Source organism: Enhydra lutris, unplaced genomic scaffold (assembly GCF_002288905.1).
Source record: "Enhydra lutris kenyoni isolate GAN:26980312 unplaced genomic scaffold, ASM228890v2 scaffoldscaffold11, whole genome shotgun sequence".
NCBI lineage: Eukaryota > Metazoa > Chordata > Mammalia > Carnivora > Mustelidae > Enhydra > Enhydra lutris.
Window position 1 is genome coordinate 36,664,062 of NW_019154095.1, and position 24,750 is coordinate 36,688,811.

At 34.0% G+C, this 24,750-nt stretch overlaps 1 protein-coding gene and 1 pseudogene across 1 annotated transcript in view; both read right to left on the minus strand.

Annotated features, from left to right (window-relative positions):
- LOC111144480 (disintegrin and metalloproteinase domain-containing protein 18-like) overlaps positions 1 to 24,750 on the minus strand; it is a 150,709-nt gene that overhangs the window by 114,018 nt on the left and 11,941 nt on the right. Inside the window, exons 4-7 of the mRNA XM_022498782.1 lie at positions 24,185 to 24,263; positions 23,709 to 23,785; positions 22,383 to 22,560; positions 14,400 to 14,465 (exon numbers count right to left, since the gene is read on the minus strand). Coding sequence (XP_022354490.1) covers positions 14,400 to 14,465; positions 22,383 to 22,560; positions 23,709 to 23,785; positions 24,185 to 24,263 — 400 coding nt within the window. The remainder of the gene's footprint in view (positions 1 to 14,399; positions 14,466 to 22,382; positions 22,561 to 23,708; positions 23,786 to 24,184; positions 24,264 to 24,750) is intronic.
- LOC111144524 lies at positions 16,362 to 17,323 on the minus strand (annotated as a pseudogene).

The window sequence follows — 24,750 nt, forward strand, 5'->3', positions numbered from 1 at the left end:
GAAATAGATTCTCATTTGTTGATGCTTTAAAGACACTCTCAAACAGAAACAATTGAAATCAAGAAGTCCTAAAATAACTTCACAGATTCCTCCTTAGTATAACGGGATTTTTTTTTTTTTTCAGCCAGACACAGAGAAAATAACAGTCATTTTTATGACACAGAGGGAATCACAAAACCTCCTGTCACATGGTTGGTTAAAAAAAAATCAAATAAATAAATAAATATTTAAAAGTCAAAATGCTTAAATATTTCTATAGAACAAAACCCAGAAATCCCAATTATAAAATATTAAAAATTATGTGGCATAAGAATTTTAAAAGTTTTGATAAATAAGATGAAATTATGTAAAAGCAAGGAGAAAAAAAGTCCTTTGAAACTGGTAAATTCTTGAGAGCACTTAAGTTCTTTTTTCTTAAGATTTTATTTATTTGTCAGAGAGAGTGAAAGAGAGAGAACATAAGCAAGGGGAGTTTCAGGCAGAGGGAGAAGCAGGCTCCCCACTGAGCAAGGAGCCCAACGCAGGACTCCAACCGAAGATCCTGGAATCATGACCTGAGCCAATGGCAGATACTTAACCAACAGAGCTACCCAGGTGAGAGGACATAAATTCTTATTTGGGAACTTAATTAACATGCGTTCTTTGGAGTCATATTTTGGAAAATGATTAATACTTTTGCAAAAGTTGTAATTTTTTTAATTGAAAAATTAGAATTGTAGCAAATCTTAGAAATCTGTATAGTTTCCTCAAAATTATGATAGTTAAGGAAATGAATTACTTGTTATAATTGTTGATAATAGAAGTAATGGAAAATTAATTATATATTTCCATTGGATGAATAAGAAGTTAAATATATTCTAGTCAAAATGTTTTCCTTATAGTCAAAGAAACAGTCCATTAGACAGTTGTTATATACATGAAAGATATCCCCATAAAACACACAAATAGAAAAATCCTTACTTATGACAATCTGAGAATATTCAAGATCATCAGAGTAGAAGTATAATTTCATTTACTAAATGTCATGACTCTTTGGAAGATATCACTAGCTCCAAAGGTTTATTTCACAAAGTAAAAATTCTCAATATATAGGGAAGACATAGCGATGCTTAAACAGTAGGAAATAATACACATCACCAAAATATGGAAAACAAAATGGACACAATTAAAAGGAGAATTTAAGAAACCCACAATCCTAGTTCTAGATATTAAGATAATTCTTTTAGTAACTGATACAATGAGAGGGAAATGTAATAAATATAGAAGATCTGAACAATGAAGTTAAAATATTTGACTCATTAATATACAAAGAGTACTGCATCTAACAAGGGCAGAATGTAATAAATCCTTTCCAAATGCATGTGGACCATTTACAAAATTGACCATATACTGGGCCATAAGGGAAGTCACAATAGATTTCCAAGATTTTACGTCATTCAGATTATGCTCTTTTACCAATATGGGAAAAAAAAAAACAAACTAGATATGAGCAACTAAAATATAACTTGAAAATCCCCAAATATTTTTAATACAACCAGTACAATTCTAAATTACCCAAGGGTCATGGACACAGACACAGACACAGACACACACACACAAATTAGGAAATGATTTAGAAAAACTGAAATGATGATACAAATCAGACTTATCAAAACTTGAGTTGCTAAAAACAAACAAAAGCCCTTGTATTAGATAGTTACTCATTGACTAGAAATATATTTTTAACCGTGTATATACTAGAAAATTTAAAAAATGCATAAAATCAGTGATCTTCAAATGAAAGAAACTTAAAGGGATGAAATAACAAAGAAAAGATAAGAAAGCAATAAATTGTTAGATCTTCCTGGTGGATAGACCCTTTAAGAATGATGTAGTGTCCTCCTTTATCTCTGACTACAGTCTTTAGTTTAAAATCTAATTTACCTGATATGAGAATCACTACCCCAGCTTTCTTTTGAGGCCTATTGGCATGAAAGATGCTTCTATATCCCTTCACTTTCAGTCTGGATGTATCCTTAAGTTCAAAATGGGTCTCTTGTAGACAACATATGGACAGGTCCTGTCTTTTTATCCAATCTGCAACCCTGTGCCATTTTATGGGAGTGTTTAGGCCATTCACGCTGAGAGTGATTATTGAAAGATACGTTTTTATTGACATCATGTTGACTGTGAAGTCCTTGTTTCTAGAGATGGTCTCTGTAAATTTCTGTCCAATTATATTCTTGTTTTGTTTTTTCTCTCTTATAGAACCCCCCTTAATATTTCTTGTAGTGCCAGCTTGGTGGTCATATACTCTTTTAAACCTTGCCAGTCTTGGAAGCTCTTTATCTCTCCATCCATTTTGAATGTCAGCCTTGCTGGATAAAGTATTCTTGACTGCATCTTCTTCTCATTTAATGCCCTGAACATGTCTTGCCAGCCCTTTCTGGCTTGCCAGGTTTCTGTGGACAGGTCTGACATTATTCTGATGGACCTTCCTCTGTATGTAAGGAATCTCTTCCTCAGAGCTGCTCTCAAAAGCTGTTGTCTAAAATTATGATTTGACAGTCTTCAATCAAGTGCCTCGAAGTCTTTCTAGATTCATTCATCATGGGGATGTTCTTTCTACCTCTAGGACATGAATGCTTGTTCTGTTCCCCAGACTGGGAAAATTTTCATGGAGAATTTATTCAACTATATCCTCTAGTCTTCTTTCTTTCTCCTCACCCTCAGGGATCTTAATAATTCTGATATGGGAACATTTCATGGCATCATTTAATTTCCATAATTCTGTTCTCATGGCTTCTAAGCTGTTTGTTCCAGGCCTCCTCCTGATCCTTTTCCTCTATCAGTTTGTAAATATTTATGCCCCAAATATAGGAGCAGCCAACTACATAAGACAACTGTTAACCAAGAAAAAGAGTCATATTGATATGAATACAGTACTTTTAGGGGATCTTAACACACCACTCTCAGTAATAGATCATCCAAGCATGAAATCAATAAAGAAACAAGAACACTGAATGACACATTGGACCAGATGGACCTCATAGATATATACAGAACATTCCACCCTAAAACAACAGAATACTCATTTTTCTCAAGCACACATGGAACTTTCTCCAGAATAGACCACATACTAGGTCACAAAAAGGACTCAACTGAACCGAAAGATTGAGATTATTCCCTGCTTATTCTCAGACTGCAATGCTTTGAAACTGGAACTCAATCACAAGACAAAGTTTGGAAGGAACACAAACACTTGGAAGCTAAAGACTGTCCCACTCAAGAATGTTTGGATCAATCAAGAAATCAAAGAAGAACTTAAAAAATTCATGGAAACCAATGAGAATGAAAACATATCAGCCCCAAACCTATGGGATACAGCAAAGGCAGCACTAAGGGGGAAATATATAGCCATTCAAGCCTCCCTCAAAAAAAATTGAAAAATCCTGAAGACAGCAGCTCTCTATAGACCTCAAAGAACTGGAGAAACAACAAATTAAGCCAACCCACACACAAAAATCTAATCAAGATTAGAGCAGAGATGAATGAGATAGAAACTAGGGATACAGTAGAACATATCAATGAAACGAGAAGCTGTTTTTTTTTTTTGAAAGAATCAATAAGATTGAAAAACCACTGGCCAAACTAATCCAAAAAAAAGAGAGAAGACCCAAATTAATAAAATTATGAATGAAAAGGGAGAGATCACAACACCAAGGAAATAGAAACAATTATCAGAAATTATTATCAACAGTTATATGCCAGTAAGTTAAGCAACCTAGATGAAATAGATGCATTCCTGAAAACCTACAAACTTCCAAAACTGAATTAGGAAGAAATTGACAACCTGAATAGACCAATATCTAGTAACAAGATTGAAGCAGTGATCAAAAGCCTCCCAAAAAACAAGAGCTCAGGACCTGATGGATTCCCTGGGAAAATCTACCAAACATTCAAAGAAATAATACCTATTCTCCTGAAACTGTTTCAAAACATTGAAACAGAAGGAAAACCTTCAGACTCTTTCTATGAAGCCAGCATTACCCTGATCCCCAAACCAGGCAAAGACCCCACCAAAAAGGAGAATTTTAGACCAATATCCCTGATGAATACAGATGCCAAGATTCTCAAGAAGAACCTAGCTAATAGGAGCCAACAGTACATTAAAAAGACTATACACCATGACCAGGTGGGATTTATCCATGTGATGCAAGGGTGGTTCAACATTTGCAAATCAATCAATGTGATAGAATAAATCAGTAAGAGAAGAGAGAAGAACCACATGGTCCTCTCAATTGATGGAGAAAAAGCATTTAACAAAATCCAGTATCTGTTCCTGATTAAAACACTTCAAAGTATAGGGATAGAAGGAACATTCCTCGACTTCATAAAATCTATCTATGAAAAACCCACAGTGAATATCATCCTCAATGGGAAAAAGGTCATAGCCTTCCCTCTGAGATCAGGAACACGACAAGGACGCCCACTCTCACCACTCTTGTTCATCATAGTATTAGAAGTCCTAGCAACAGCAATTAGACGACAAAGAGAAATAAAATGTATTCAGATTGGCAAAGAAGAAGTCAAACTCTCTCTCTTCGCAGATAACGTGATACTTAATATGGAAAGCCCAAAAGACTCCACCCCCAAACTACTAGAACTCATTCAGTAATTCAGTAATGTGGCAGGGTACAAAATCAATGTACAGAAATCAGTTGCTTTCTTACACACGAACATTGAAAATACAGAAAGGGAAATGAGAGAATCGATTCCATTTACTATAGCACCAAGAACCATAAGATATCTGGGAACAAACCTAACCAAAAAGGTAAAGGATCTGTACTCAAGTAACTATGGAACACTCATGAAAGAAATTGAAGAAGACATAAAAAGACAGAAAAGCATTCCGTGCTCATGGATCAGAAGAATAAACACTTAAAATGTCTATACTGCCCAGAAGCAATCTATACTTTCAATGCCATCCTGACCAAAATTCCACCAGCATTTTTCAAAGTGCTGGACCAATCCCAAAATTTACATGGAACCAGAAAAGACCCTGAATTGCTAAGGAAATGTTGAAAAAGAAAAACAAAGCTGGGAGCATCGCGTTGCTGGATTTCAAGCTTTACTACAAAGTTGTGATCACCAAGACAGCATGGTACTGGCACAAAACAGACACATAGACCAGTGGAATAGAGTTGAGAGTCCATATATGGACCCACAACTCTATGGTCAACTAATCTTTGACAAAGCAGGAAAAAATTCCAGTGGAAAAAAAAGTCTCTTCAATAAATGGTACTGGGAAAATTGGACAGCTATGAATAGAAGAATGAAACTTGACCATTCTCTTACACCATACACAAATATAAACTCAAAATGGATAAAAGACCTCAACATGAGGCAGGAATCCATCAGAATCCTAGAGGAGAACATAGGCAGTAACTTCTTTGACATTAGCCACAGTAACTTCTTTCAAGATATGTCTCCAAAGGCAAAGGAAACAAAAGCAAAAATGAACTTTTGGGACTTTGTCAAGATCAAAAGCTTCTGCACAGCAAAGGAAACAGTCAACAAAACAAAGAGGCAACCCACAGAATGGGAGAAAATATTCGCAAGTGAAACTACAGACAAAGGGCTGATATCCAAGATCTATAAAGAACTCCTCAAACTCAAAACACAGAAAAGATAATCATGTCAAAAAAATGGGCAGAAGACATGAACAGACACTTCTCCAATGAAGACATACAAATGGCTAACAGACACATGGAAATATGTTCATCATCATTAGCCATCAGGGATATTCAAATGAAAACCACATTGAGATACCACCTTACATCAGTTAGAATGGCCAAAATTAATAAGACAGTAAACAACATGTTGGAGAAGATGTGGAGAAAGGAGAATCCTCTTACACTGTTGGGGGTGGAGGATGCAAGTTGGTGCAGCCACTTTGGAAAACAGTGTGGAGATTCTTTAAGAAATTAAAAATAGAGCTTCCCTATGACCCTGCAATTGCACTACTGGGTATTTACCCCCAAAGATACAGATATAGTTAAAAGAAGGGCCATCTCTACCCTAATGTTCATAGTAGCAATGATCACAGTCACCAAACTGTGGAAAGAGCCAAGATGCCCTTCAATGGACAAATTAATAAAGATATGGTCCAAGTATACAATGGAGTATTATGCTTCCAGCAGAAAGGTTGAATATCCAACTTTTGTATCAACATGGATGGGACTGGAAGAGATTTTGCTGAGTGAAATAAGTCAAAAAGAGAGAGTCAATTCTCATAATGGTTGCACTTACTTGTGGAGCATAATGAATAACACAGAAGACATTCGGAGATGGAGAGAAGTGAGTTGGGGGAAATCGGAGGGAGAGACAACCATGAGAGACTGTGGACTCTGAGAAACAAAAAGGATTTTGGAGGGAGGGGTTGGAAGTGGGGTGAGCCTGGTGGTGGGTATTATGGAGGGCACATATTACATGGAGCACTAGGTATGGCACATAAACAATGAATTTTGGATCACTGAAAAAAAAAATTAAAAAAAAAGCAATAAATTAGGAAATAAACATAAAAATAAAGTAATAAAAATAAAGATTCTTTGAAAAGATGAGTATAATTGATACCCTTATAAGTACTATCAAGAAAATTGAGAGATGATATAAATTACCAATATCAAGCATAAATGAGGCCAAAATACACATCCTACAAGATAATAAAAGGCTAATAATTGACTATTAAAACATTTTTGCCAATATATTTTTATTATGTTATGTTAGTCACTATATAGAACATCATTAGTTTTTGATGTAGTGTTCCACGATTCATTGTTTGCATTTAACACCCAGTGTTCCATGCAAGATGGTATGCCAATATTTTTAAATTTTTTATCTTCTGTAAGTTTCAAGTTTTGGTTTAAATTCTAGTTGGTTAACATATACTGTAATATTTGTTTCAAGAGTAGAATTTAGTGATTCATCAATTACATATAGCAGCCAGTGCTCATCACAGTTAAGTTTCCTTCTTAATACCTAACCCCAATATAGCCCATCCCCCCACCCATCAATCTTCAGTTTGTTCTCTAAAGTTAATAGTCTCTTACAGTTTGCCACCAACGGTGTGAGAGTTTTGCCCTTTCTCCACTTCCTCACCAATACCTGTTGCTTCCTGTGTTGTTAATTTTAGTCATTCTGACAGGTGTGAGGTGATATCATGATTTTGATTTCTATTTCTCTGGTGATGAGTGATGTTTAGCATCTTTTTATCTGTTTGTTAGCCATCTGCATGTCTTCTTTGGGAAGATGTCTATTCATGTCTTCTGACCATTTCTTAACTGCATTATTTGGTTTTTGGTTGTTGAGTTTGATAAATTTTTATATATTTTGGATACTAACTTTTTATCAGATATGTCACTTGAAAATATCTTCTTCCATTCCATAGGTTGCCTTTCAGTTTTGTTTAATGTTTCTTTCACTACACAGAAGTTTTTTATCTTGGTGAAGTCCGAATGGTTAATTTTTGCTTTTGTTTCCCTTGCCTCCAGAGATGTATCCAGTAAAAAGTTGCTACAGCCAATGTCAAAGAGGTTGTTGCCTGTGTTCCCCTCTATGATTTTGATGGTTTCCTGTCTCACATTTGGGTCTTTCACAAATTCTGATTTTATTTTTATGGATGGTATAGAAAGTGGTCCAGTCTCATTCTTTTGAGTTTTACTATCCAGTTTGCCCAACATGATTTGTTGAAGAGACTATCTTTTTTTGATAGAATATTCTTTACTGATTTGTTGATGATTAGTTCACTATAGCATTGAGGATACATTTCTGGGTTTTCTATTCTGTTCCATTCATCTATGTGTCTGTTTCTGTTCCAGTACCATACTGTCTTGATGACTAGAGCTTTGTTATTATACTTTGAAATGAGGAATTGTGATGCCTACAGCTCTGCTTTTCTTTTTGAAGTTTGCTTTGTCTATTCAGGGTCTTTTGTGGTTCCATCCATATTTTAGGATTATTTGATCTGGTGGTGTTTTGATGCTGATTGTAATAAATGTATAGATAGCTTTGGGTAGTATAGAAGTTTTAACATTTGTTTTTCCAATCCATGAGCATGGAGTGTTTTCCCATTCCTCTTCAATATCTTTCATAAGTGTTCTATAGTTTTCAGAGTACAGATCTTTTCTCTCTTTAGTTACATTTATTCATAGCTATTTTATGATTTTTGGTACAATTGTAAATGGAATTGATTCCTTGATTTCTCTTTCTGCAGCTTCATTATTAGTGTATAGAAATGCAACATATTTCTGTGTGTTAATTTTGTAGCCTGTAACTTTACCGAATTTGTGTATCAGTTCCAGCAAATTTTTGGTGGAGTCTTCTGGGTTTTCTACAGAGAGTATCATGTCATCTGCAAAGAGTGAAAATTTGATTTCTTCCTTGATGATTTGGATACATTTTATGCCCTTCTGTTGTCTGGTTGCTGAGGCAACTGGAACATAGTTCCAGTGCTATGTTAAAAACAAAGGTGACAGTGGACATCCCTGTCTTGGTCCTGACCACAGAGGAAAAGCTCTCAGTTTTTCCCCATTGGGGATGATATTAGCTCATCGTATGTGCTTTTTGTGATATTGAGGTGTGTTTTCTTTATAACAACACTGCAGAGAGTTTCTATCAAAAAAGATGCTGTATTTTGTGAAATGCTTTTTCTGCATCTATTGAGAGAATCATATGGTTCTTGTTCTTTCTTTAATTAATGTGATGTATCACATTGATTGATTTCTGGATGTTGAACCATGCTTGGAGCCCAGGAATAAATCCCATTTGGTCATGGTGAATAATCCTTTTAATGTACTGTTGGATCCTCTTAGCTAGTATCTTGAGGAGAATTTTGGCATCTATGTTCATCAGGGATATTGGTCTATAATTCTTTTTGTTGCAGGTCTTTGTCTGATTTGGGGATCAAGGAAATGCTGGTTTCATAGAATGAATTTGGAAGTTTTCCTTCCATTTCCACTTTTGAAACAGCTTCTGAAGAATAGGTATTAATGTTTCTTTAAATGTTTGGCAGAATTCTGCTGGGAGGCCATCTGGCCCTGGACCCTGTTGGGAGATTTTTGATTACTGTTTCAATTTCTTTGCTGGTTATGCGACTGTTCAAATTTTCTTTTCATCCTGTTTCAATTTTGGTAATTTATATATTTATAGTAACTAACCTATTTCTTCCCAATTATGCAATTTTTGGAAGATTTTTCACAATATTCTCTTATGATTGTATTTCTTTGTTGTTGGTTGTGATCTCTCCTCTTTTATTCATGATTTTATTTATTTGGGTCCTTCCTTTCTATTTTCTTTTTTATAAACCTGACTAGAGGTTTATCAATTTTATTAATTATTTCAAGAACCAGCTCCTAGATTACTGATCCATTCTGGACTTTTGTTTGTTTGTTTGTTTACATATCATTGATTTCTGCTCTAATCTTTATTATTACCCTCCTTCAGCTGACTTTGGATTTATTTGTTATTCTTTTCATGTTCCTTTAGGAGTAGGTTAGATTGTATATTTGAGACTGTTCTTGTTTTTTAAGAAAAGGCTGTATTGCTATATTCCTCCCTCTTTTGACTGTTTTTGCTGTATCCTAAAAGTTTCAGACTATTGTATTTTCATTTCCATTTGCTTCCATGTATTTCTTCATTTTTTCTTTAATTTCCTGGTTAACCCACTCATTCTTCAGTAGGATGTTCTTCAACCTCCATCTATTTGTAGTCTTTCCAAATTTTTTCTTGTAGTTGACTAGTAGTTTTATAGCACTGTGGTCTGAAAATATGCATGCTATGATCTCGATGTTTTGTACCACTTGAAACCTGATTTGTGACCCAGTATATGGTCTAGTTTGGAGAATGTTCCATGTCCCCTGAAGAAGAATGTGTATTCTGCTGTTTGGGGATGAAATGTTCTGAAGATATCTGCTAAGTCCACCTGGTTCAGTGTGGTCATTCAAAGCCATTGTTTCCTTTTTGATTTTCTGCTTAGATATGGAGGTATATTCAGCAAGGTAACTGGAAAGTATTCTCCAATACAAGAAAGGTATCAGGAAAGACAAGAAAGATTTCAAGGTATAGGAAACACACAGAAAGACCATAATACCATAACATATCAGAAGAGAATAAAGACATTACAACTCAATGGAGTATAGGATCCTAGATTTGAGGCTGGGCAAGAAAAACAACATTTATGGGGTAACTATCAAAATTCAAACAAAATCTATAGACTAGTAAATAGTTTTGTAGGAATGTTAATTTTTATATTTGATGATTTCATTAAAAAACTTAAGAATGAAAAGAGATCACTGATAGCAATGGTGAGCAATAGAAATGGTGATATCACTACTACATTACCAATTTTTTAAAGATAAAAAGGTATTTTCAATAAATGTATTTCAACAATTTTGAAAACTTAAATGATATAAAAAATTCTTCAAAAACCTAACTTACAGAAAGTGAAACAAAATAAAGAAATCTAAACTGCCTTATACACACCAAAGCAATTAAATCAGTACTTAACAATATTCCCTTAAGAAAGCTGAAGATCTCTTTGGCTTCAGATGTGAATGTTTCCAAATACATATGGAAGAGATCAAACTTATAATGTATAAATTCTGAATAAAATATTATAACTCATTTTATGAGGCTTGCATAAGCTTAATATAATGAAATAAAGCATTATAAGAAGGACATTACATATTATTATTTCCTAAGCATGAACCCTAAAATCCTAAACAGAATATCAAGTTAAAAAAAATCCATGATTTGTAAAGATGAGTAAAATCTGATTAAGGAGTATATAAAATAGCTACTCTATAAGGTGGGGGAGGAGTTAGGAATATACACAATGCATTCATATATATTATGTATTAGAGAGCCAAGCTAAGACAATAAAACAAGAAAAGGAAGTACAAGTAAAGAAGTAAATAAATAAATGAATAAATAAAAATAAATAAAACCCAAAAGCTAGAAAAGGAAATCTAAGATCAGAAAAGAGAAATTAAAAGCATCATTGTTCAAATGCAGTGATCGGAAGGGGCACACGCACCCAAGTATTTATAGCAGCAATGTCCACACTAGCCAAACTATGGAAAGAACCTAGATGTCCATCAATAGATGAATGGATAAAGAAGAAGTGGTATATAAATACAATGGAATACTATGCAGCCATCAAAAAATGAAATCTTGCCATTTGCAACATGGATGGAACTAGAAGGTATTATGCTGAGCAAAGTAAGTCAATCAGAGAAAGACAATTATCACACAATCTCTCTGATATGAGGAATTTGAGAGGCAGGGCAGTGGGTTGTTGGGGGTAGGGAAGGAAAAAATGAAACAAAATGGGATTGGGAGGGAGACAAACCATAAAAGACTCTTAATCTCATCAAACAAAACTGAGGGTTGCCGGGGTCGGGGGTACGGATAGGGTGGTTAGGTTATGGACATTGGGGAGGGTATGGGCTATGATGAGTGCTGTGAAATGTGTAAGCCTGATGATTCACAGACCTGTACCCCTGAGACAAATAATACATTATATGTTAATAAAAATAATTTTTAAAAAAGTATCATTGTTCATATAAGAAACTAAAAAAATTTCAAAAGAATTAACAATTAAACATGATCACAGAATATAAGGTGAATACATACATATCAATGATATTTCCATAAGCTAGCAAGAAAAATTGAAATGTTAATGTAAAATAATTATTATAGACCATCAAATGCATAACAATAAAAATAAAAAGGGTGTTCCAGACAACAACAGAATACTGGTGAAAGGTATTAACAATAACAAAAAAGTGTAAAGGTTTGTGTGTATTAGATTGGAAGACTCAATACTGTTAAGATGATAATTCTCTCCAAAGTGATATAAGCATTCAATGCAATTTCCAAATCAAAATCATGGTTGTATTCTGTGTGTGTGTATATGTGTGTGTGTGTGTGTGTAAATTTAGAATAATTCTAAAATATGTTTAAAGGAAAAAGACCCAGAATAGTCAAAACAATGGTGAAGAATAATAAGAGGATTTAAACAAATAGATTAAATGGTAATGAAGCTCTAGTAATCAATACAGTGAAGTATTGATTCAACAAAATATAAATTAGCCAATGGGGGGAAAGAAGACAGGGATTTGAGAAATAGGCCACACGTAACCATTACTTGACTTTTTAAAAATTGCCAACACAATTGAATGAGATAAGACAGGTCTTTCTAGAAATAGTGTTGGGGCAAATGAATATGGAAAAAATAAACTTTAACCCCTACTTCACACCACACATTTTGTCAATTAGAGATGACCATAAAACTGTATGTGAAAAGGTAAATAAAAATAAATTCCAAACAAAAGTAAAAATATTTATGTCCTTGGAGTAAGAAAATATTTCTTTTTTTTTAAAGATTTTTCAAAATTTATTTATTAGATCACAAGTAGGCAGAGAGGCAGGCAGAGAGAGAGAGGAGGAAGCAGGCTCCCTACTGAGCAGAGAGCCTGATGAATGGCTCAATCCCAGGACTCTGGGATCATGACCTGAGCAGAAAGCAGAGGCTTTAACCCACTGAGCCTTCCAGACACCCCAAGAAAATATTTCTTAAATGGAAAAGATAATGATAAAAATCATATACTGAACTTAAATTCATAAAAATTAAGAAATATGCCCATTAAAAGACACCATTAGAAGAGTAAAAAAACAAGCCTCAACCTGGAAGAAGATATCCCCGATATACCACCTGACAAAAGATTCATACTCAAAATATATAAAATCCCACAAAACATTAATAAAAATGTTAAAATGAGGAGTGCCTGGGTCACTCAGCTGGTTAAGTGTCCAGCTATTAGTTTCGGCTCAGGTCATGATCTCATGGGTTGTGGGATAGAAACCCATGTTGGGCTCCACATTCAGCAGGGAATCTATTTCAAGAGTCTCTCTCTCTGCTTCTTCCCCAGCTCATATACTCCCTCTCTTTCTCAAATAAAATAAATAAATAAATAAAATGGAAAACACATTTATATTCTCTTAAAGAGAGTATCCAAATAGTCTAGAACAGTATCAAATGTTTTGTAATTCTTTAATCATCAGGTAAATGCTAATAAAAACCACAATATGATCTCATTATACATATACCAGAATAGCTAAAATTTAAGGAGACTATCAATACCATTTTTTTGTGGGGATATGGAACACTTGGATCTTTCATACATTGTTGATGGGAGAACAAATTATTATAATATTTTTTGAAAACTCCCAATATCTCCTAAATAACATATACTAACCCTATGACAAAAGGATTTCACTCCTAGGTAGATATTCAAAAGAAATTATGTCTACCAAATAGATATTTTTAAAAGACATACAAATGATCAACATGTACATGAAAAGGTGCTCAACATCACTATTCATCAAGGTAATGCAAATCAAAACCACAATGAGATAGCACCATACACCTGTTGGAATATCTATTATCCAAAAGACAAGAGACTGCAAATGTTGGCAAAGATGTGAAGAATAAGAAATCCTTCTACACTGTTGGTGAGAATGTAAATTGGTACAGCCATTATGGAAAGCAGTATGATGGCTCCTTAACAATTAAAAATAAAACTACCAAAAAATAAAAAATAAAAATAAATAAATAAAATTACAATTTTATCCAGCAATTTCATTTCAGGGCATATATGCTGAGGAAACAAAATCAGTACCTCAGCAATATCTGCATTCTCATGTTCAATGCAACATTATTCATAACAGATTAATTATGAAAATTACCTAAATGTCCATCAATAGATGAATGGATAGAAAAATGTGATTATTGTATGTACACACACACACAGAGACACACACACAAAATGGAATATTAGTCATAAAAAAGAAGAAAACCTATTTGCAAAACCAAAGTTAACTATGTGAAGTAACAGATGTGTTAATTATCTGTCTTGGCAATCAATCCACGATGGTTATCAAATCATCACATTTTACACTTTATATTTACACTATTATATTTGTTAATTATTTCTCAATAAAGTTAGAAAACATTAAGTAAATTGGTATGGTAATTATCTGGCATGCTTTAAAAAGTGATGTGACCAGAGAGATTAGAGGAGATTAAGGGAAGCTCAGGGCTGCTAGAAAGTGAAGTCAAAGAGAGACTGAGCTATGTTGAGTTTGGGGGCTGGGAGAATAATGTAGGGTGTTCTAGGCTAGTTTGGGCTTTTAGTCGTAACTAACAACTAAAATAAAATATCTTTACTTGGAAATAGTTTAAAAATTACATTATGTTTTTGAAGTTAAAAAAAATATTTCTTTGAGTTCAAAGAAAGAAAAATAAGAGAGAAAAAAGGAATGAGAGAGGGAAGAAGGGAAGGAAAAGTTTGACTTACCAAAGCTTTTTCCACTATAATGTGCATTTCTAGGTATTGGGGTAATAGTTTTGAAAGAGTTGTTTCCTGAAAGGAAAAAAACGGGGTTTATCAAATGTTAGTATGTATTGAATTTGTTAAGCGCAAAGAGTAACATATATAGAAAGGGAACACATAAAAAAATTCATAAGGAATTAAATATAAAAATTAATTACAAATAAGAAAATTTCATTTGAAAACATACTCCAGGTTTAAGAGTCCCAGTGAGCTTGCTGGAGTAATATAAGAGCTTAGGTCCTCTCTACTAATACTGAATGAAAAAGTGAATATAAAGACACCATTCTGATGTCTTCATCTCATGACAAACCTACATTACCAGTTCATATTGGAAAGTACTTCACACACTGTCCTCCTAAAGATTATGGTAACACCAACCATGGTGCACTGGAAATCTTTAATTCATTCACAGAAAAATATAAGAAATATTTGAGAATTCATAGTCTACACAGAAATTTGGGCAAATAGCATACTTTGTGCTATTAAATACATGGGTACACAAAAAAGAACAAAATGCACAATATCAGAAATAATTCTGTACTCTCAGAGTATAGACTGTATGTTCCATTTGGTATGATGTAATAATTCTTGATTGTGTCGAGTCAGTCAGCTATATATCATCAATATATTATATCATCACAACACTATAATGGTAATTTTATAGGAGCTGTATTTCTAAGATACTGAAATTCCATTTTACCTATAGAAATTTCAAAAAATTTCTATATTTCCTCCTTGATCCAAGTTTCTTGGACTTTCCACATACCTTTTAGACCAATTTTATATGTAGCTTTAAAAATTATTGCTATTTTAGAGGAATTATGTTAAACCTATACACTCATTTGGAGAAAAATGGAATCTTTATTATGCTGAGTCTTCCAATCTATAGTATGTCTCTTCATTTATTGATGTCTTCTTTGATTTATTACATCAGCATTTTATACTTTTCAATACATAAAACCTGTACATGTTTTGCTATATATGTACCTGCAGTGTCTGTGTCCCCAACCCCCAAAATCCTATGTTGAAACACTCCCAATGTAATTACATTTGGACGTGGTGGCTTTGGAACATATTTAGGTCATGAGGCTAGAGCCCTCACAAATGGGATTAGTGCCCTTGTAAGAAAGGACTGAGAGCTAGCTAGTTGTCTCTCCACCATATGAGGATACAGCAAGAAGTCCTCTATGTACCAGGAAGAGGACATTCACCAAAAATCTGAACATGCTCACATCCTGATTTTGGACTTCCAGTATCCAGAACTGTGAGAAATAAATATTTGTTGTTTAAGCCACTGTCTACAGTAATTTGTTGTAACAGCCTAAACTAAGATACCATTTTATTCTTTCAGTGATTGAAGATGTCATACATTTTCCCTATAGTTTCCACATATTCATTGCTAATATGTAGAAATGGTTGATTTTTTATCTTGATAATGTATTCTGTGATTTTGTTGATTTCACTTAGTTCCAGCAGGTATTTTCTATATTTCATGAGGTTTCTAAGCAGATAACTATGTCATCTGCACATAAAGGCATTCTTATGTTTCCTTTTCTCATCTGTATGCCTTTTATTGCTTTATTATTCTGTCTAGAAATCCAACAGCATTAAATAAGGTTGGAGAGAGTGCACATCCTTACCTTATACCAAATCTTAACAGAAAAGTACTCTGTCTTTCTTCATTATGTATTATATTTTCTATATGTGTTTTAAATTTTTTTGCTGAGTACAGTATTATTTATTGATGATACACAACAAGGAGGGCTCCCCAGTCCCCCCCCCACTTCTTCTGAGGGTCTGGGGTGAAAACTGTGGAGGTTGGGAGAGTCTTGATGTTTTGGGGGATAAGTTGGGGCAGAGACTCCCCAGCAACTGAGGGCCTCTCTTTCTTCTTGCTGTCACTGGGGTTGATAGGCCAGCAGGCTCTTACTCCTTGGAGGCCATGTGGACCATAAGGTCCATCAGCCAGTTGCAGTAGCAAAATTCATTGTCATACCAGAAAATGAGTTTAACAAAATGGTCTTTGAGGGCAATGCCAGCTCCAACATCCAAGGTAGAAGAGTGAGTGTCACTGTTAAAGTTGAAGGAGACAATATGGTCCTCATTGTAGCCCAGGAAAACCTTGAAGGAGCCCTCTGATCCCTGCTTCACCACCTTCTTGATGTCATTGTATTTGCCAGGTGGCAGGTCAGATCCATGACAGACATGTTGTGGGTGGGGACATGCCAGTGAGCCTCCCATTCAGCTCAGGGATGACCTTGCCTACAGACTTGGCAATGTCAGTGGAAGCAGGGATGATATTCTGGGCAGCTCCATGACCGTCACTCCACAGCTTCCCAGAGGGGTGATCCATGGTCTTCTTGGTGGTAGTGATGGCATGGATGGTGGTCAGAGTCCCTCCACAATATCAAAGTTGTCATAGATGACCTTGGCCAGAGGAACCAAACAGCTGGTGCAGGAGGCATTGCTGACAATTTTGAGGGAGTTGTCATATTTCTCATGGTTCACATTCATCATGAAAATGGCAAGAGCAGAAGAAGCAGAGATGATGACCTTCTTGGCCCCACCCTGCAAGTGAGTGCCAGCCTTTTCTATGGTGGTGAAAGTCACAACATACTCAGCACCAGCATCACCTCATTTGACATTGGCAGGATCTTGTTCCTGGAAGATGGAGATGGAATTTGCATTGATGACAAGTTTCCCGTTTTCTGCCTTGGTTGTATTGTGGAATTTGCCATGGGTGGAATCATACTGGAACATGTAGACCAGGTAGCTGAGGTCAATGAAGGAGTCATTGATGGCCACACTATCCACTTTGCCAGAGTTAAAAGCAGCCCTGGTGACCGACACCCAATATTGCCAAATCCATTCACTCTGACCTTCACCATCATGTCTCTTGATGACGGCTGGCACTGCACCAGAAGGTGCAGTTGTCTGTCGAATGGGGTGAACCAGAGACCAATATCTGCTTTTATAGGATTGTTTTTTATCATTACAAGTACAAGTTGCCAACATCACCAAGACCTTATATAATAAATGAATTTTGAATTGAATTTTGTCCTGTATTTCTGTATTGAGAAGATTGTGTACCTTTTCTTCTCTGACCCAGTAATATGGTAGATTATTTTGGTATGTTTTCAGATATTGAACCAGACCTCCATTGCTGGATAAACAATGCTTAATCATGGTGTGCAATCTTTTTAATAAATTACTCAATTACTTTTGCTAGTATTTTATGCAGAATTTTTACATCTATATTCATATGGTCAATGGGTTTGTTTGTTTTATATTGCCTGTATAGAGTTTTAGTATCAGGACAATATTGTCCTCACAGAGTTAGTTGTACAGTGTTCACTCCTCCTCATTTTTGTTGGAGAAATTGTACAGAATTGGCTTTTATCTTCTCTTAACAGGTATTATAAACTTTACATAAAACCATCTACACCAGAAAGATTTTATGTTTGAGAGATTTTTCACTGAAAATTCAGTGGTTTTTAATGGTTACAAGACTGTTTAGGTTATCTATTCCCTCTTGGTTGGGTTTTGATAGTGCAGTGTTTTTAAGATAATGGCCACATTTTATTTACATTGCCGAATGTATGTAGTTAGAGTTGTTTGCAGTATTAGTGATCTGGTTTTAGATCAGAGATCAGAAATGAGTGTTGCACAACAGAGTGTAACTTGAACAAAGTACATATTAATGATTTTTATTTAACCCATCAAAAAACTAAGACTGCAGATCAAGCCATTTACCAAAATCTGGAGAGAGAAATGTGCCTGCAGGAGGGCGAGAAATCAAGTAATCAAGTATTTGCTTAGCTGCCTCTGATGACACCAAAAACCATGTAACCTGATAAGAAGAATACCCAACTAGGAATTTTGGCTAAACTTTTAAGGGCCAAGGTTGGCTAGCATTAAACTATGAAGTCTCTGGGAATCATAAAGATATTTGATTTCACAGATTCTTACAGGCTTTTTCTTCGGGAATTCCATAAGCTACTCAAAATAAAGATTACAGCATATATTGAAAAATATATAGTGTTGGCTGGTCAGAGGAACATCAGACACTGAAGGAACTACCCAAACTTCTCTATCTCCTTTATGACACAAAAACCTTAATTTATCGGATAAAGTGGAAAGAGATTTATGTCGTGAGGGCACTGATAAAAACTACAGCCAGGAGAGGAAAATGAATAAAAAGGTCTAATCTGGAAGAAAAGTAAGGAATACTTGTTAGACCCAGTATTACATCTGGAGGAGAATCTGGAGGAGAATGTTGGTGACATTTGTGAAGACTACATCCCCAAATCCAGGTTCACAGTGCCTTCCTAACATTGAGTTTTAATCCAAATATCAGAGAATCCCTCTGTTCTCTGCTCCATGCCAAATCCATGACCTGTGCTAAAATGTACAAAAAAAAACAAAAAACAAAAAACAAAAACAAACAGGAAAGACAGCAGGAAGATCTGGAGGAGACAGATTTTATCTAAAAATCCCAAAGCAGTCAAGTGGAAAAATACAAAGCTAAACAGAACAGGATTCCTCTCGAAAATTATTATTCACTTTTAACAAAAAATAATCACTAAAAAGAATGTGAAGCTGTTGTAAGTACACTAAGAGTAGCAATAGCAAAAACATACATAAACAGATGTATATTCTGACTATATTAACAGAAAATTTTAAGCCAAAGACCCAGCAACAAGGCATGTTCATCTCCAAACCTAAAGTTAATATTTAATTCAATATCTACTGCCTACTGTGTTATGTAACATGTTCAGCTTTCATGAGAGAGAGAGAGAAAGGATATGGACAGGCAAGAAGAAAATGCAATGCATGGAAAGTAGTTGGTTGTCCCTATCCACAGGTGTCTATGTACACATTATTTTAACACTGAGTACCTTTGCATTGTCTTCTTGATAAACCCTTGTGTGTAAATGCAATTAGAAATGATCTGGAAAAGAGAAAATTGTTGCCTGCTTGCCTTTCAGAGAAAAAAAAAGTATTAAAATTTTCTCACTAATTTTTAGACAAAAATAATGATTATCTAGTGAAGGTTGGCAAACATATCTTCTATTACTTTAAATAAGAATTAATAATGAAATATGATGTGAAAATGAAAAGTACAGAACAAAGCTCAAAATGTCCCACAGGAGGATGCTGTGATAGCAGACACAAACTATAGAATTCCTATAAGAAAAAAAATGTGGAAAACAGAAATTTTGAAGAATAGAAATAAATTGACCTAATGAACATCTGTAAAACACTACACAAAACTGCAAGATATATAGAGAAACACATATACTAAAGTCAAATGCACTATCTGAATATGATCAAAATCAATTAAATATAAGTACCAAAAAAGATATGTAGAAAATGTGTAAGTATGCATACTTTTAAAATTCCCATGGGTCAATGGAGGAATAGCAAGATAAATTTTTAAATGTTACATTAAAAGATTATAAATACATGGTATATAAAACTCAAGAAATGAAAATACATTAATTAAAATCATATTAAGAACCACCAAAAATTATCCCTGACATAAGGCCAACAAGAGAGCTGCCAAAAGTTAGAATCAACTTTTTTTCAGATCTCTAGAAATTAACAAATGGCTTGCAGAGTGAGAGGGAGTGTTTATTCAAGAAAAATAACTGATCTGGGTAAAATCGTGATTTTTGTGGAACTTGAATTCACTCCAGTATTTTCTCCCATTAGTTGAAAACTAATAGCTCAAATTTTCAGTGAATACAAGTAGACTGACAACTTCCAGAAAAAGAAAAAACATGGCTGGAACATCTTCAAAATCTCATTTCCAAAGAAATGTCATGGCTTGATTGATTGATATTGATATTTTGTTCCTAAAATAGGTCCATATTGACCTAAGTCACATTTTACAAGGTGTAAAAAGCCCTTTTTCTAAAGACATTTGTTTTTAGAAATTATAGGCATTTTGAGTTGTCTGGGGCAGGGAATGACTGTGAGGCAAAGAGCAGACCAACAAAAAGACTTAAAGCTGAGGAATAAGATATTCATACAGAGCTTTGAAAAGCTAAGATAAATTTCTGGGAATCTGACAGACTACACACATGTATTAGACTAAGTGCATCCCCAAGTCTGTACACATAATCAGGAAAGACCTAAACTCTCACCTCTGATTGATCTTGAGGCTCTGTGCAAGCAGAAATGAAAGGAAAAGTGCAATTGTTAACTTCCTGAATGAGTGACAAAGTCATGCTCCAAAAGGTACAGAGAGACTCTCAGCAAGAACTGGGAAATTTGGGGCGCCTTGGTGTCTCAGTGGGTTAAGCCTTTGCCTTCGGCTCAGATCATGATCTCAGGGTCCTGGGATTGAGCCCCGCATCAGACTCTCTGCTCAGTGGGGAGCCTACTTCCCCTTCTCTCTCTGCCTGCCTCTCTGCCTACTTGTGATCTCTCTGTCAAATAAATAAATAAAATCTAAAAAAAAAAAAGAACTGGGGAACTTATTGATTCCAAGCATTTAAAGAACTCTGATCATTAACACACAATGTCAGTGGCTACATACAACACAGAATATACACTTTAGGGAAACAGTCAAAAATTTGCAAAACAAATAATAACTGCAATGAATAGCAATAATATTTGATGGAGGGGCATGTGATTTCCAGAGTTACCACATGTATTATTTGGAGTGATTAGTTTCAGTTTTCAAAAAATCATGAGACATGAAAAAGACATAAAGTATGACCCATATACAGGAAAAATGTCAACAGAAACTGTCTTTGAGGATGATTAGATATTGGATTTACTAGAAAAATACTTTAAATCGGTATTTTGAATAATTTTAAAGAGCTAAAAGGAGTTATGTATAAATAACTGAAGGAGGGTATTATAATAATGTCTCATTAAATATGGACTATCAAAAAAGGCATAAAATTATTAAAAAGAAATAAATAGAATTTATGGTATTGAAAAACACAATTGAAATACAATATCCATTAGAGTGGCTCCACATCAGTATGGGCAGACAGAAGAAAGAATCAAGGAACTTGAAGACAGATCTATTGAGATTAAACAATCTAAGGAAGAGAAAGAAACAAGAATGGAGCAAAATAAACAATATCTAATAGACCTAAGGGGCCTATCAAGCATATCAACATACACATAATGGGAGTATCAGAAAGTGAGGAGGTAGGTAGAAGGGACAAAGAATATTCAAAGAACTAGTGGCCCATGATTTCTCAAATCAGGTGAAAAATATTAATGTACACAAAAAAGAAGCTCAGTCAACTCCAATTTAGATAAACTCAAAAAGAACCACTCAAAAAGATACATTATAAAAAGAGGTAAGCCAAAGATAAAGAGAGAAACTTAGAATAAGCCACAGAGAAGGGACTCATCATGTAAAAGGAATCTTCAATAAGATTAATGACAGTTAATTTTTCATCAGTGAACATGGAGGCCATAAAACAGTGAATTAAAATATTCCAAATGATGAAAGAAAAACATTTGTCACACAGGAGCTCTATATACAACTAACAGGTAAATTAAGAATTTAATAATATATAAATGATTATCTATTTTAGAAAGATATGTTCCAGTAGTACACAAAGCTATATAAAAATATTAGAAGTAATTTAAGCAAGGTAGTGGTAATTTGACTTATTTTATTGTCCTTATTTATATAGTGACTTCATTCTTCCTGTATTTCTAAATTTTACTCAAAAATCTCCATTTTTGCTTGAATAAAATAGAAAACAAGAAATATAACATAATACATTATAATAAACCTAAAATACATTATTGTGTAATTTTTCATATATTTTAGATGGAATATGGGCATTTTATTTATAAGTCAGAAGATATCAAATTTGATATTTCCATAGCTAAATAGTTCCTTTCCACAATCAAAAAAATTCTACATAAGTAATTTCACAGTATGTCATTACATTAGAATCATCATGTTACCTGTAAGTTTAAATTATCTTTATAGGGTTGTTCTTTCTGCCAAATATTGCTGTAATTTTCTCCTAACAGTGGTATAGTTGGATTCTCATTTTTCACTTGATAAATTATGTGCTGAAATTGTGCTGAAGATTCCAATGGCTCAATTCCATAGCTGATGTTTTCAAACTGAAGGAATCCCCTGAATATTTAGAAAGCAATGATATAAAAACCCTACAAGTGATCCCATCAAAGCTATAATCTGAAATGTGAAAAAAAAAAACTTTAAAAATTTAAAGGATTAAATTTAAAAACTTTAAACTAGGTGTTTAAAGAGCTGAAAGGAACCATGTATAAGCAACTAAAGGGAAATATTTTAATGATGTCTCAATAAATAAAAAACATCAACAAAGGCATGGAAATTATAAAGAAGAAATCAATAGAAATTCCAGTTTGAAATATAGTAAGAAACACATTATGAACACACTTTATTTTCCCATTTTTTCTGGTTATACCATTAGTAACTGAGATATCACATCTACCTTACTTTTGCTCATATATTAAAGAAAAAATATATTTCAAGTTAATTTATATTACCTGTATAGTACTCATATTTATTCAAGATATATTAGTTAAGATCAGGTATTTGTTGAAAATCAAGTACTTATTGAGAATTCCAATATGGTCATGTTCTCAGAATTTAGAATAAGGGAAAGCAGGTATATAGAGTGTATATTTAAAGAGGTGGCTATCTATGAAAACCACATTAAATGAATGCCAATTTTTCTGAGTTGACATGAGCAAATTCTAGAAGTCAGGCAACCAAAACCAAAAGGAAGTTAGGGAGAATCTTTTTTATTTTTTCTTTGCTCTGGACCAGTCTCCCCCTAATAAACTCAATATCTTTCTCTTGCCACCACCACTGATGAAAATAACTTATTTCTGCCTTTTTACCTCCCAGGGGCTTTCTTAATTAGTTGATTTATGTCTGAAACTTAGTGCACCTAAACTCAAAGCATACAATATGTATGTATTGAAATGATTAATTCATATAATTTTCCATAACTATTTGAGATAATTGAAAGATAAAGCAACAATATTATTTAGTTCTAAAGTTTCCTTTACTGAAACTATCCCCTTCTGCACAGTATCTTTAAAAAAAAATAACTCCAGTCAGGAATCCCTGGAGTGATTTCATTTGAATGGACACTAGAGTTCAGCTGCTAATATTGATATAAAGCAACCTTTCAGATTTATATTCTTCTTAAATATTCCCAGATTTATTTCTGTTAGCCACTAGGTTTCATTTTAAAGTTTTCCATGTATAAGTATCATGTAAGATCCTATTACCTGAGTCCAGAACAAATGCTGAGTGTTGCAAGGGTATTTGGAATATCTGCAAAATATCCTTGGTAATGGCAATGTATCTAAAAAACAGTATAGAAAAGTAAATAAATAAATTCTTTATGAATAAAAATGTATTTGCTAACATTACAGAAGATTAAAAATGTTAAAATAATTGAAAATAATGATTGTGTATCATATAGATTTGTTAGTGCAGCTTTTCAAGGAAAAAGGGTATTTGATGATCCTCTTTATTTTGCACCACCAAGGTGCCAATGAGTATTCTTTCAGGTCTGGTTTTATCTCTATCATATACTATTTTTATGTACAACAATCAACCACATAACAGGTCATAATTATGCAAAATAAAATATTTGTATTAAATTGTCATCATGGGATAGACATATCCCAATGGTAGTGATAGGCCACTTCAATTAAAAAAAAACATATGAAAACAAATATCTATGACATCTAGAGCTTACCTTAAAATATGAAGACTCTAAATGCAAAAATCCAGTTTCATTATATGTATAAATCAAAAAGTCCTGGGATAAAAATGAGCTAAGAAAAACAAAAATAAAAATGGTTGAGTCATGCATTTAATATTAATATAAACATCAAAATAAAAACAAATGCAAAATATCTAAGGTTTGTATAATAATTTGCTTTAATTAGAGCATACTGACCCCTACAGAGGGGTCAGTATATCAGATATTAACATATGAGCCTATGTATGTCTTTATCTAACAAACATTTACTAGGTGCCTACTACTGATAGATCCTCTTCTAGGCATTGGGATACAGCAGTAAACAAAAGATAAAATCACTGGTCTTCATGAGAGTGAGAGACAAATACTGCTAGCATGTTAGATGTTAAATGTTATAAATAAGGCCTGGGTGAGAGAATTTGGTTGCAAAGGTAGATAGGATGGCATGAAAAACCTCACTGAATAAACTGAACCTGAAAACAAACCACATGGATTTGTACAGATATGTTGAGACACAGGAGAAAATGAAAAGACCCTGAGGCCAAAATATGCCTTCTGTA